This window comes from Diadema antillarum, unplaced genomic scaffold, assembly GCF_040938485.1.
Source record: "Diadema antillarum isolate AM-2024a unplaced genomic scaffold, OU_Dant_1.0 scf00000074, whole genome shotgun sequence".
Classification (NCBI taxonomy): domain Eukaryota; kingdom Metazoa; phylum Echinodermata; class Echinoidea; order Diadematoida; family Diadematidae; genus Diadema; species Diadema antillarum.
The window spans coordinates 4803549-4819112 of NW_027270963.1; the positions used below are offsets into that span (position 1 = coordinate 4803549).

General features: G+C 40.3%; 1 protein-coding gene across 4 annotated transcripts in view; it reads left to right on the plus strand.

Moving 5' to 3' along the window:
* The window catches only part of LOC139717325 (ELKS/Rab6-interacting/CAST family member 1-like), a 128668-nt gene that overhangs the window by 23643 nt on the left and 89461 nt on the right, over nt 1-15564 (plus strand). For all 4 annotated transcript variants that reach the window (XM_071628829.1, XM_071628830.1, XM_071628831.1 and 1 more), the window contains exon 2: nt 10786-11241. In XM_071628829.1, coding sequence (XP_071484930.1) covers nt 10786-11241 — 456 coding nt within the window. The remainder of the gene's footprint in view (nt 1-10785; nt 11242-15564) is intronic.

Genomic DNA, 15564 nt, shown 5'->3' on the forward strand with positions numbered 1-15564 from the left:
TTGCTTTAGGACTATCGCTCGAGTTCCCAAACCGTGATCTAACCGCTGGAAACGTGACAAACGGCACGCTGGGGCAGAGCCCTGTCGAAACCGCAGTCCCTGCGATCTCTTTGGATTAGCGAGAAATGGGGGATCGATGAAGCCGCTCAACGCCACAGATCTAGATCAATACCAGAATTCATTAGGCGGCACCCCCAACCTAACGCTGTGGGATGTACAGGCCTAAAAATTGCGCTACTTCTGAGATACTCAGTCCACCATGAAAAAGAGAGGGAAAGAGACAGGGAGAGGGAGAGGGAGAGAGCATGGGATAGACAAAGAAGAAGCATAAAAGAGTAAGAGAAGGAGAGAGAGAGAGGGAGAGAGGGAGATGGGAGGAAGATGGGGAAGAGAGAGAGAGAGTAAATAGAAAGCAGTATGTCTAGTTATTGGATAAAATCCCACTATTATCAAATCAACATGTCTGGTGAAATCAAGAGTCTGAACGTCAGAATTCCTGTGAAGTGTGTGGAAACGTCAAGGCAGATCAAGGCAGCGCATGTTATACTCCTTCTTCTGATATCGAGTGCGCTGCCGTAGATGGAGAGATTCTTACATCGTTCAACTCCAAGACTTCAAGAAATAATATCCCTGTATCGCTTTCTCCTATCTTTCCTGTTCTTTGTGATATTGCTTCAGTTCACCACAGATGTGATCAATCTTCAGATCCTATAAGAAGGGGCTTTGTGCAGATTCTAGTTATTTACACACAAATTGATTTGGATGGGACTGAAGAAGTTGTTTCTGGCCACTGCACCAACAATGGATTTGGTCACATAACTATAGAGATATCTGTGGCAATACTCAGAATTTGTTTCGCCAGTGAAATGTGAATGATTTGAAATCATTTAAGAATTGTTTTTTTTTTTTTTTTTTTTTACATACACTGTAGCCAGATATGCCAAAGATGTTGAAAGCATGTTATCACACATTTTGCATGACTGAAGAAGTTTATTCCGAGTGGTCTTCACATGGGTAAAACGAATTTAGATTTTTGTGAAATTGGTGAAGAAAGAGTCACATAACCGAGATAGCTATTTCCAGGTGCGTATAGGGTAATCTACACGATTTACATACAAAGGCAACTTGCTACTTAGCTGTCATAAGTTAATGGCTGTATGATATTGTTTAAACTTCAGCGGATCTATAGATGTGATTTTCATAGTGGCAATTGAATAAATATCTCCTTTAAGGTAATTTATATATCTGGAGCGGAATCACAGTATTGAGTGAAGCGACTCTTTTGTGAGCGATGGACCAGTGTTAGCCTCACTCCCAGGCTGTTTGGTCCTCCAAACTGAACTTTGGGAGGGGAGGGGCAGGGGGTTAGGAAGGACATTGGAGAATAGTCAGACAGACAGACTGACAACTGGAATTTGCAATTATGAGAAATGGTAGGGCTAACAAAAATTGAAGAAAGATTACAAGTACACAGAATATAGTTAATTTTGCCACTTCATGTGTATCATGATCTGTAAACCTTTAGCTATTAGAAATGTGAGGAATAATAACCTGCAACCACTTGCCTAGAAACCACTTGTTATCTTTTGAAATACAGAGATATGTTGTCATTTGTTTCACCTCCATTGATGTCGCACACACTTCCTGTTTTGTTTTCACCTGAAGCACATTCGAGCATATTAAATGCATCTGAAGGTTTACTGTGTTTGAAGAGTCTATTTCAAAACTGGTGTATGTGCATGATGTGAACTGCTGTCTAAGTATCAGTTTTGAAACGTATCCTGCAGCCTTGAAGCAAGTTTAAAATGAGCATGTGCTGCTCCCATGACAAAGGCATCATAACATAACTCGTCCCATTACTGGTACCAGTTTCCTACCCCTGCTCGGCCTGTTTCTGGGTTAAGCCATCAGCCAAATTATGCCCCACATCTGGTGTATTCAGGCTCCCCTGAGGTGAATGCAACCTGATTTGATGGTTCTGCATAAGATTTGTTTCCATAAATCATCTCTGAATAGAAATTGGGTCATATACTTGTGCAGAGAGCAGACTGTACAACTATTCAGTCGTGCAATTTGATGGGATTGCATCTGTATGATAAAGGAAAGAATGATAGAGGTACTTGTAAAGAAGTGACTGAAATTACAATCTACTTGGTCGTTTTAAAGTAAAAGTTTGCGCATTCTGTTGTTACATTGATGATCTGTGGATACCTTTCAAATCTATTCTCTTAGTGTATTGTGTGTGAATATTGGTATGCTGGTCTTTTTATGTTGCTTTGGTGAATATCTTGGTAATCAGCACAATTGTATCGAGAATAAGCCGATATGCTTCATGACAATTCAGTATTTTTTCCTGCCACTTTTGTTTTTCTCAGTGATAATCACTTTAATACAACACATGGTAGTCAAACATATATCAAGAGGAATGTGTACGCTTTCAGACAAACATATATCAAGAGGAATGTGTACACTTTCAGACAAACACACACACACACACATACACACAAAAATCCACCCAAACATTCTTTTTTAAATGTCTCTTTGCAGCATCATTCATTCCATCAGTGATGCAATACACATGTATGATGGGAGGCAGTTCAAATGCAAGCAGCACCAAAAAAAAAAAAAAGAAAAAAGAAGAAAAAAAAAAATGTAGCTCCTTGTTTTCCTTGGAATTTCTAATTCCTTTAACCCTTTGGAATCTGAACCACCAGCAGTCACCCCTCTTGAAAATCAATGAACTACCTGTGGCACTCCTTTCTCACATATGTGTATGTATGTGTGTGTGTGTGTGTGTGTGTGTGTGTGTGTGTGTGTGTGTGTGTTGTGTGTGTGTTGTGTGTGTTTTGTAGCATATTTTATATCATTCCCATATTACCCTTCTCTGCAAGTTAATCTAAACAAATACCCAGTCACTTTTCTTTCTACATTGACATACCTGCCAACTGTTCAGATTTAATCTGAATATTCAGATTTTTCACGGAAAGAAAATGCATTAATTTCAGTGTGTTCTGATTTTTAGAAATATCTATTAATAGTAAAGTATATGAAATTTATGAAAGTTCAGATTTTTAGATAATTTTTCTTTGTTTGTTCAGATTCATTAAGTCTCAGGATTGGCAGATATGCATTGATAGAGTGCAATTAATTTGTTACAAGTTTTTTTTTTTTAAAATATCATGAACCAACAGCTGAGCCAAACTTTGAATGAAAGTATAGTCAACACTTGCTTTCTCACACACATATTCCCTGCAAGTCTTCCTGGAAGAGGTAAAGGTGTCACCGCCTTTATAATCGCTCAAATCTCAGCAACGTTCGCAGGTGCATTTAAGTGAGGCATTGCTTGACAAGATGCCTATAGAAATCACAGCATGAGAACATCGCCGGCGCTTAATTGCGACACGAATGGCCCGCATTGTGATGAACGCGTGCGTGGTGCAGCGTCGGCCGGCAAGCGAAACAATCTCGGCTTGAAGAGCTAAAGATCAAGGGCCACTGGCGGGAGGGGGAGCATTGCTAGCTCGTCATCATCATCATCATCATCATCAACTCGCTCTGAGATGCCATTGACCCGTCAGCTGTCAGCTCCTGCTCCTTTCCCTACCATTGTCTGACTGTCAGGGTTTCAAATTAGCAACCTTTAGCATTTCGGCCCTCCATCTCCGCTGTGCCTGTATTCCTCTCATATTTTTTTTTTCACCTCTCATTGGCTCTCCCTTATCTGTCCCCCCCCCCCCCCCATATCTTAAAGGTGCATAGTCCCGGTAGTGTAGAGGGCGGTGTTGATGATACTGCCGATCACCGCTAGCATTGATACGAAGATTACCGAAGTTGAGCTGTCATCAAGAGTAAAGTGCGTAGGTGTTGCTAAGTATCGTTGCCTTCGTTGTCTTCTCTGCGCATCGTGCAGTCTGTAGTAATGCCAGGGTGCGTGCACATGTGCTTGTTATTATGACATCACAAAAGAAGTTTGCTAAAGCTGTCAACCCCCTCAGCCGAATCATGAGCCGAACTGTGATCGGACCACTGACAATAGTGAATCGGACTTCTTCGGACTCGGGGAAGTGGGCCAAAGCGTAAGCGCCAAAGTGGAGTCGGTAGTATAGGTCTCTATAGGAAACTTGCGACGTGCGCCCGCATACGCATTTGACTAAAACACGGGGACCATGCACCTTTAACTTGAACGTTTTCTCTGTAAGTCGCTCTATTGATATGTTGTGCAGGTGAACTTGTCATGTGTGCCTCTGTGTAGATTTGTACACATCCACAGAAGTGCATCGTGTTCGATTTCCAAACTCCAAACTTGGACTATTAAAGGGATGGTATAGTATTGGTGGAGATGAAGACTGAGCTTTTAACTTTTTGCGAGATACTGAGAAACCACCAGTGAAATGTTACAGAGCATACCATTCTAAGAGGAATTCAAAGTTTATTTGATGAAAATCGGTTTTGAAATGGCTGCGATATCAAAAAACAAAGTAAAACAAAGCGATCCTAATAAAAGTTGGGTTCCATCTTTTATTTGTATACAAGTAGCTTTGTCTTGGATATCTCAGCCGTTTCAAAACTGATTTATATCAAATAAACATTGAATTCCTCTTGGAATTTCATGCTCTGTCATATTTCATATAAAGAGGTTTCTTCAGTATAACATCTCACCAAAAAAAAGTTAGAAACCTGAATCCAGGTCTCAACCAAAACTATCCCATCCCTTTAAACGCCTTGCATTGCTCTCTTTGTGCCCAAGTTCCAGACTTAGCCTCAGAAGGGCTTTACATTTTTCTCTTCTGTCAGAGAACCAAATTTTTGAGAAAGCTTTAGATTTTTATTCTTTTGCCCAAGTTTCAATCTTAAAGGGACGGTACAGTACTGGTTGAGGTGGGGACTCATGTTTTGAACATTCCTAGGTGAGATAATGAGAAACCTCTCATGAAATATGAAAGAGCATGTAATTTTAAGAAGGATTCAACGTTTATTTGAGGAAAGTTGGTTTTCAAATGGCTTAGATATCCCAAAAAGTGATAATAATAAAAGGCGACAGGCCACACCTTTTATTAGAATCTCTTTGTTTCACCTTGTTTTGGGATATCTCAGCCATTTCAAAACTGATTTTCATCAAATAAACTTTTGATACCCCTTAGAATTTCATGCTCTTTGACATCTCATAGAGTGGTTTCTGAATATCTCCCAAAACGTTAAAAGCTAAATCCTCACCTCAACCAGAACTGTACACACCCTTTAACCTGAGAAGTCTCTGCTTTTCTCTGTTTGCTTACACTCATTGCAATGCGTAATGTCACAACTGTGAACATCAACTTGCTGAACATTATGCTCACATCCACATTATTGCCAGTTCATTATGGCTTTGTCCTTCCCTGTAGAGCATACAAAACAATGCGTAGTCAAGCTGTTACTTCCTTCTTTTTTTTCTGTGAATTACCCTTTTAATGACATCCCTTTCTTTCCATGCCCTTGGAAAGTACTTTAAACAGTTCCACCAATGTATAGTTTCTCTTTTTTTTCTCTCTCTCTCTCTTTGTTTTATAGCATGAGAGTTGCCAGTAAAGTTGAAGTAAATTACAAACCGCATACTCTATGCATTTCAGGGGAAAACTTCAGAATCAAGTTAGCGTATCCAATAACCAGATACACTGGTACACTGTTGAATGAAAAAAAAACAAAAAAAAACAAGCAGTGTGATGTAAATTGTAAATTATCATAATCTTATGAATGCGGTCTTGAGTGAGCTTTTTGTATCATATTATTAACTAAATCCAGCAAATTTCATATTGATGAGGAGGTGAACATTTACTGTATGACGAACCACTCATAAGAAAATTTTGAATGGTTTTAACAAAATGCATAAAATCTGTGTTCGTATTGAAGCTGTGCAAAGCTGTGTAAAGTGGGCATTTAAATGTTCCCACCATCACATCACTTGACATGGTATCTAGGCACCCCTCAAGCCTACAGGTTTTGTGATATATTCCCTCCCCATTCATTTGTCGCACTCCACGGATGCATACTACATTTTAAATCCAGATGTGTGCCGCAAATTTGAAATGCCCCTTTCAGCATGTGAATGTGGAGCACTTTGTAATGCTTATCCTCGTGCAGGGTGCACTTGAATATCGTGCTGAATAGGATTACTAATCCCATTGTGAAACCGAGACACGCAATCGGCAGGGGTAAAGTTCAGCGCTGTGACTTTCCGTGCTAGTCTGTGGTGAGAGCAACAAACAGTCCAAGAGTCAGTTTACAGCAGCATGTCAATGATAGAGGCACCACTGACTTTGGAGTCTGTACCACGAGCCTGAATTGAATTACTGAACAAGGGGAAAATTAAAAAAAAGGAAGGAAAAAAAAAAGAAAAAGAAAAAAGCTCCACAGCACTTCCCTGTGATAGAATATGGTGCATACAGTAAGCTCGGTCAGTTTGACCCATCCTATACATATTGACTGATTTTATACATCCTAACACTCCCCTGTGATGTATGTGCATAAGCTCTGTTCAGTTTGACCCATCTTAATCATTGACTGATTATATTCATCATAGCACTCCGTTATGATATGTAATGCATAAGTTGAGTTCAGCTTGACCCATCCTGTACATCTTGTATTGACTGATTATATTCATCATAGCACTCCCTTATGATATGTAATGCATAAAGTTGAGTTCAGTTTGACCCATCCTGTACATCTTGACTGATTATATTCATCATAGCACTCCTTTATGATATGTAGTGCATAAGTTGAGTTCAGTTTGACCCATCCTGTACAGCTTATATTGACTGATTATGTTTATCATAGCACTTCTTTATGATATGTAGTGCATAAGTTGAGTTCAGTTTTACCCATCCTATGGGCCTATACCTATTGACTGATTATGTACATGATAGCACTTCCTTATGTTCAGTTTGACCCATCTTTTACATATAATTGATGGATTATATACATCATAGCACTCCCCTACAATATACACACTTTGTATAGTGCATATAAGCTCTGTTCAGTTTGAGCCATCCTATAAGTATTGACTCATTATATTCATCATGGCACTCCCTTAATATGATTTAGCTCAGTTCAGTTTGACCCATCCTATTCATGTTGACAGATTATGTATGTTTCTTTTCGGACAAAGGATGACAGGTTTTACTAGCATGAGTCAATGTCTAGCAAGGTATTTAATAGGTACTTTATTGAAAAAAAAAACTTGAAGAAAGCTGTTATTTTTATTTGACCTGTGATGGTGCTCACCCTCTTTGTATTTTAGGCAGAACATCCTACATACATTTTTTAGGTTTTTAATTGGGATACTGCATGTATAGTGTATGTGGTAAGGCTAATGCATCTCTCACAGGTATTTGAGTATATAAGTGTATGTGTGTTTGCATCATGTGTGTATGTTTGTATGTATGTATGAAGGAGATGTACATGTGTATGTGTATATCTGTGTATGCGTGTGTGTGTGTGTGTGTGTGTGTGTGTGTCTTCCTGCACTATTTTTAGCTTTGACATACTGATCAAAATTAATGTTTTAATGACCTAGTGAGAGTTCAGTGCAAGCCACATCAGGTAGAAGGAAGATTGTATTAACGTCACTACGTTGCGATGGCAAATTGGTGGAATTGAAGACATGGTGCAATGATCTAGAATGAACTTCAGTCCAAACACTGCTTCGGTGGTGGCACATGTACGATTTCTATGGGCTTGGCTTGCCAGAAGAGAACCATTCTGTATTAACCCCATATGCAAGTGATTCGTTGCGCTCCTAATTTGATTTGATACCGATAATATACCCTGACGCATCTTACCTTGATGTGATTTGTAATTACTTCATGTTTCACTTGCTCCTTGACAAGAGAAATCCGTAAAAATTATAAATCTCTGATTTATTTTGCCCCTTTCGTCCCACAGTTGGGGATGAAACCTGGACACTTCTCACAAGACTTTGCAAATTTGAAGCAGAACCAGTGCTTTGGAAGTTATGAGATCTTGGAGAACATTTACTGGCAAATACAATTGTAGTCGCCTGTTTAAGTATGTGGTTATGGGTGCAGTGTGCAATGAATGCAATATAAAATGCATTACAGTTGTAGACAGTGACACCATACATGTGATCAAGTTATTGCATTGAACATACACTGTAGCTACACTGTATGCTTGAGAGATGTATACATGTACAAATTGTATTTGTCACTGTGGCGCAGGGATCCATGATTTTTATGTTTGTTAGAAGCTTGTTGCTACATACAATGTAGGCCACCATTCTCAGATACATTATGCATCTACACGTACACTGTATTTGTTTATTAATGCAAGCTGCCTTGTTCATACATGACATTTAAAAAAAATTATAATATCAAAGAACAAATGGATAAGTTGTGCAGACAGCGTGCTATCTGTAATATTACCAAATCAGAGATACTGCTATATCACAATGTAGCCAGTTTTTAAACAGTCAAGTGTGAACTCGTTAGGTCTCCCTTGTAAAGACATACAGCGGGCAGCCTTGATTTCGAGACGTTTGAATTGCACGACAGGAAATACAGCCACTGTAAAGTCCAAACCTTGTAAATACAACACAAATATTGCATTTAAGCAAATATCTATTCATGTCATCTTTGTCAATTTTGTGGAATTCATGAAGTTTTTTTTTCGTAAAAGGGTGAGAGTTTTTAGCAAGTTTGTTGTAAGACAAGAAGTTGACTTCTAATTAAGCCAGTGGAAATTACTTGTTATTACTAGTCATCATTTTGTCAAATTTCTGGAAGTTACTTTTTTTTTTGTCTTCAAATTTGGATAATGTATAGTTCATCTATTTATGGAACAAGAAGTTGACATCCAATTATGCCAATGGAAATTACTTGTACTTGCAAAGGTATATGCAGTACAGATTAATGCATTCAGGGCTTGAGATGGGGAAGGGGAAGGTTGGAAGTGGGGGTGGGGCTGCCTCAGGAGTGATTGGAAGGATAATTGATTGCCTTTGTAGTGAATGTAATACATGCATGAGGCATTATATGAAACTCCTTACTCATTAACATATGACATACAATGTTGTATGCCATGACCTTTGCTTCAGAAATATGGAGATGCAGTGATAAACAAATTGATGCAAAAATGAAAGAGATGATAAAATTATTTTGATTGGGTATTAGCTTATGATTGCCAATATTCTGTATCTGGATTCTGTCAAAGTGGAAATTTTTTAATGAGAATTTCTCAGCGCTTAGCAGGGTAAGATGAATTTTGCATGCTTTTAATTCTGCGGAATCAAAAACATCAGAAATGTTACATATAACCAGCAAAATCCAAGCTGGACTGTACACATGTATATCCAAGCTGGACATTATGTATTATTATATTTTGTTATATTTTATGTATTTTCCATCGAGAAATATGAAAATAAAATTCAAATTCAAATTCAAATAAAAAACAAATTTGAGTTGCTTTTATTTTCAAGGTAGTGTCTTGTCATGTAAAATTTGTGAAAATTTCCACATTGCAGAAAATTTCCATTTTTCCAGTAGGACCCTATTAATATATACCATGTGTCTTATGGTGAGCAACTCTCAATTGCAAATGTGCAATAGTTGCATAATAATGTACACAGTAGTCAGTCATGCTGGTGTGAAAAAAGCATGCAGCCATCCTATGATGTTACTGATGATAGCAGCCTGCCCTCGCCTGGTGGTGGATTCAGGAGCAACAAACAGAGCAAAGGACATTGCTCCTATCACGGTTTAAAAACAGCCCAAAAGGCACAATGGACCAGTTACAGTAACTAAAGTCAATGAGACACGAACGTGCCATGTATGCCAGTCATAATGGCATCATTTGTGCCATCTTTGAATGGGAGCTTGTCATCACTGCAGGAGAGAACATATTATTCTATTACTCTCTGATGGGTACACACTATAAAAAGAATCAGTGTGCATGTAGGCTTGAATATTGGACCAGAGATGCAATGCATTCATCAAATTTAATGTCTCTTCTTAGGGATTGGTCAGTTCATGAACATAGTGTATACATCAGCATGTGGAAAGGCCAAGTATTAATCCCATATTTGTTTGAGTGGTGTGTTATATACACTGTACCTATATGGCTTAGAGTATCATTGGCATATGTAGCATAAACATATATACAACATCATCTGTAAGCACGCAAGGCTCCGTAAGTATGATGCATGATCAAAATGGATTGCGTGCCAAGTAGTGCAAGTACAATTTGTATCATGAGGGAATGTGTTACTTGGTAGACACAATGCAACAACACTTGAAATCCCCTCAAGAGATTCAAGCCTTGAAATGGAATTAAACCGAGAGTGACACTAATGTTCAGGCTTGAGGAGGCTGAGGGAGAAAGACATGGTGGAAAAAGAAACCTTGCCTGTGACTCTCCAGTCAGTCTGCTCTCACTTTTTTCTCTGAAGCAACTTATCAAATAAGGGCCTTGAGAACACCTTCAATCTAGGTTTTGTTTCCAAACCCAATCTGGGCAAACTTGGATCATGAAACATTGCAATGACATTGTGGGGAGGAAGAAAGTAGAATGTGCCCCCGAGCAGTAACACATTGCGATACAACTGTATCCTCTGGTATAAGCCTACACACTTTCTTTCCCTTGTGAATAACCCTCTCAGACACAGATTGCATGATAAGTTTTGGTACCACTATTGGGATGTCCCTTATATGAAAATATTAACCATGAAGTTATGTGTCTGTAAAATAGATGCTTAAATTATCTTTTGCACCATTTTCTTCCTCCTCTTAATCTGCACAGCAATTTCTCCGCACCATCCAGCAGCTGAAGGAACAGCTCCAGCAGCGGGAACCGAGTCTGCGGCACTCGCCCAACGGCGACATCCCCAATGGCTCCTCCTCCTCCGCGGCCGTGGCGGCAGCGGCGACGGCGACGGCGGCACACCTGCAGCACGAGGTGGAGGCGGTGCGGGCGGAGCGGGACCGGTCCTCCCGCGAGGTCTTCCTCCTGCGCAAGACCCTGGAGGAGATGGAGCTGCGCATCGAGACGCAGAAGCAGACCCTGACGGCACGCGACGAGAGCATCAAGAAGCTGCTGGAGATGCTGCAGAGCAAAGGGTTAAACACCAAGCGGCTGGAGGGCGACCAGGAGGAGATGGACCGGATGCGCTCCCAGGTGGTGGAGGCCGAGGCCCGCGTCGTCAAGCTGCAGAAGACGTTGGAGCTGCGGGATCGTGAGATGACCAGAATGATGGACGTAAGCACCAGTGGAGATGCAGGGACTTTGTCCTACCCTCCCCCAGTCATGGCACCCTTTTGTCGAATACAAAAATAAATAATCATCTCTATCAAAATCAAAACAGGGTTCCTAAGCTTTTATTCTCTTTACCCCTCGCCCATTGCCCCATGAAACAAAAAATTAAATAGCTAGCATTCTGACAGCTATATTCTTTTTTAAAGTGCCTGGATAATTTTTAGAACAGAGGGGTTTCAATGCCAATCGGCACTCAAGACTCACGAAGGGTTATGTAGGAGATGGGAAGTGGGCTTTTTTTTTTTTTTTTGTTAGTGCTAGCAATCTTTCAAGATGGGAGCATCTACAGTTTCAAACACATGTTGTGACACACAGACATGGACACACACCTTCACACACACAACACACACACACACACACACACACACGCGCGTACTTAAGGGATATACTCAAGTGTGCTGATGGTCTTTTGAATGCACCGCTGGTTCATGTACAAAAAGTTTCACATGTCCTCGGGCATTCAGAAATTATGGAATGTGTCTTGTGTCTTTAATTCAATTACGACACCCCAGAATGCACTGGAGCAAGCTTTATTGAGTACTCGACTCCTTCCTGTCCACACGCCATAAAAAGACTTTGTCTGTTACAAGGTTAGGTCCAATTACGAAGAGAAAACAGACTTTTGACTCTCTCTCTCGAAGTATGTTTGCCCAAGCCTCTTGCAGTGTCTTGGGATTTATATTGTCTGAAAAAAAAGCCCAAACTAAAAAGACAAAACAAAACAAAACACTGAAAGAAAATTCTCTACCATCCATACTCAAGAGTGTGAAAGCAATTGGGTATAGTGGATATGATGGTCATACTGTACTAACGTGGGTGGGTAGTAGATGAGTTCGATGAGTATGCATCTTACCTTTGAAACACAGTAGGGGATGAGGAGGAAGCGATTCTGAGCATGATCTTGAATGCAGATGACCAAACGTGCTCAGTGTAATAGAGGCTGCACATCGTCGGGTGAGAATGATAAGGGTATTAAGGTGCCTCAAACACTAATACCCCTTTCAGTAACCCTCCTGGCTTGGGCCAGGCCCGAGCTAAATCGTAAAATTTTGAGTTTATGAATGGGTCGGGCCAAAGTGGCCCGCGCCAGGCGCGGACTATTTTGGTGCTGCTGCAGCCTAGCACCAGGCGCGGGCCTGGCGCTGATCGACGAGTTTATGAATAGTAGCAGCGCCAGGCTCGGGCCAAAATTCCTTACACGGTCAAAGGTCACAATTACCTTTCCGTGCCTCCGCCGGAGCGCGCGTTCAGTTACCATGGTAGTTATCCCTTACGTGGCCGAGTTCTTGAATGGTTCATCGTAAAAGTAGCACTGCTCTGCTATAGTTACTGAACGCAATTTTTACTGCTTGGTGCGGGCCAATTTAGCTCGGGCCAGGAGCTGGCCAAAAATGCATGAGTAACTGAAAGGGGTATATGGCTTTAGTGGCAACTTAATGCTGTTATTATTCTCAACTGAGGACATGAGCTTACTGTATACGTTATACAATTAGCGGATGTAATTTTTTGGGAGTCAGGACTGCACGGCAATTTCGCGAGTGGTTAAATACGTGATCGTGGATTACAAATAATGACAAGAGAAATGTATGCTTGCATGTCACATTGGGATCAGAGTTTGTATTTTCGCGCATTGTTAAATTTGCAAAAAGCAAAAGACTTGCGAAGTTTGCGAAAATAAAAACCTTGTGAAATGTATGGCATATACAGTAGTTTGTAGTGAATTCCTAGATCACTGTATTTGCGAGATAAATATGTATGTGTGTTGTATGTATTTGTGATTGCTCAAAAGTGAGAGGGGCTCTTTGCGTTTGAGGGGTTGGAAGAAGAGCTGATCAAAGTGTCAATACACAGCGAAGAATTGTCTTGTATCGCGGCACATTGGTATAGTGAGTGCGCGGAATATAATGGCCAAGAAGTGAGGGGCAAGTTACATGTGTCGCTGAGTTGAGTGTGAGCTCAAACACAGAGCTTGTGATATCTCGTGGCAAGATGGCTTGTAGGAGGTTGGATTAGAGGGGGGGGGGGGAGGGGAGGGGGAGGGATTGGGGATTGGGGAGGGAAAGGGGGAAGGGAAGTAGGATGGCTGGAGATAGAGACCTTCAAGATACCAATATTGGAAAGACAGGCCAGAAGTAGCAGACCATGGCTGATACATGGGGAGAAGAACCGATGCAAATCCATCAGATGTCATTGGGGGCATGTATCTATGTCAGGGAGAGAGAGAGAAGGAGTCGAAAATAAAACAAGGGGAAGACAATATTGCATTGATGCTACCCACTGAGTATGTATTTTTAGCCCGGAGACTCTGGAATAATACCACATTAGGTGTCTGTCTAGGAGGGTGTTTGCAAGAAAATTATGACCGAAGAACACAATATTGCCTGAAAATTAAAGAGCATTGAGGAACAATGCCTCTATAGGGGAGATGAGTATCTATCAAACTGGAGGAGAAGGGGAAATACATAGGGAAGGAGCAGGTGGGCTCAGTGGTTGTCACACCCTGAGACATGGAAGGTTTATGGTTCAAATCACGAGGAGGGAATGGGTTTAAACCAAATACAGTATGGCAACTGGTGTGTTTAGTGTCTGTGTGTGTTAGCATGCATCTGAATCCCTTCAAAAATGCAGGAGGAATCATCATAGCTGTGTGTGTTTGATAAGTAGAACTATGGGACTACAGAATCTCCATCTCGTACTTCTTTAAACTCCTACTGTGTACATACTATCTATCATAATGTTTTAATTTTTGCAATTTTTTTGTAGCGACCGATATTCGCAAAATTAACAACATGCTAAAGCATTGCCTCTAGTAATGCCTTGCATTTATCATCTTAAAAGGTGGGAAATCCTGTTTCTCAGTAAAAGGAGATTTTACTTATTTCTCATTCCCTCAGTATCTGTAGTGATTGCAACTTGAACCACTTGCCAAATTGTCTCATAAGTCCCAATTTACAAATTTTTGCACTCGCGAAATATATGGCGGAAATAATGTGTGTATCAGGATGGAATATAATCAACCTGTAATCTAGGTTGAATATGAAACTTTTCTCTTTTTGTCTTCTGATAATGGGTTCTACCAGTGTGAGATTGGAATTTTTTTGATTTTGGTACTCATGACTGCTCATGTGCGTCTGAGTGAAACAGATGCGGCAGATAATTTGTCTGTCCATACGTACAAATAGTCCGCCTTTGTGGGAATTCTCCTCCAGCTTACCTGGCCTTTTTCCAAAGTCCCTCACGCTGTTGTCGGCACCGATGGTCGAGAGCGAAGAGCTGGAGAGCCGAAGCTGTGTGCGTCCGTTGTCAGCGCAAGGGCACATTGATATCTGCAGTTGTAATTATCATCTATGACTGGCAGAAAGCCTTAAAGGTCATACATCCCTTTTGCAAATGTCACAAAATTTTGCGTGGTTGAAGAATAATGTCTCCCAGCATTTTTTATGAAATCTCATGGAAATACACTTCAGAATAAAAAAAAAAGAAATGAAAAAGTTAACCCTATGTCACTCTAGAATATGCTCCCCTTTTGCACCAAGAATAATGATTGGAATTATTTCGGGGTCTATATGAAATCTATAGTATTGTTTCCCCCTCCATATTTGAAGAAGTTTCCAGTTTGATTATTCTTAGGAAAGGTTTGAATTGCCTACCTCTACAATATACCAGCTTATGATAGGTGTCTAATTTTCTGGGTTGCTAAAGGAACACAAATTTTAAAAACCAGTGCACCACTCCTACTGAATGATTCAGGTAGTCACGTTGACCAATGAAATTACTTGATTCGTTCATTGGCTGTCAGTGAGTCTTGGCACATTGTTTCATTGCAAGTTTATTTGTGTTCTTACAGTTCTATTTTGGTGATAAATTTAAGGTTAGTGGTTTGAAAGCAGAAAAGTATTCAGTAGTACATGACACAAGATAAAGATGGTAGACAGAAATACAATCAGATTATTTCTTTTGATTAATTCTAAATATATTTCCCTGCCTTAGTCCTCTACACATGTTTCTTTTATGCTACTTTTCTCTATTCTCACACAAATTGTACTCCATATCTATCTTTTTGATTTTTTTTTTTTGGGGGGGGGGGGGGGGGGGGGGAGGAAAGGCAATTTCCATCTCCAGTATCTGGCTTTGCGAGTGACCCCGAAATGTGTGCCAGCCAAGACATTAACCATGGACCAAACAGTGCATATCATTTATGACAGAGTGCCAGAAATAGCAGACTGCTGTGTACTTGTGAAAAGAAGAGCACTGAGCCAATTGAAT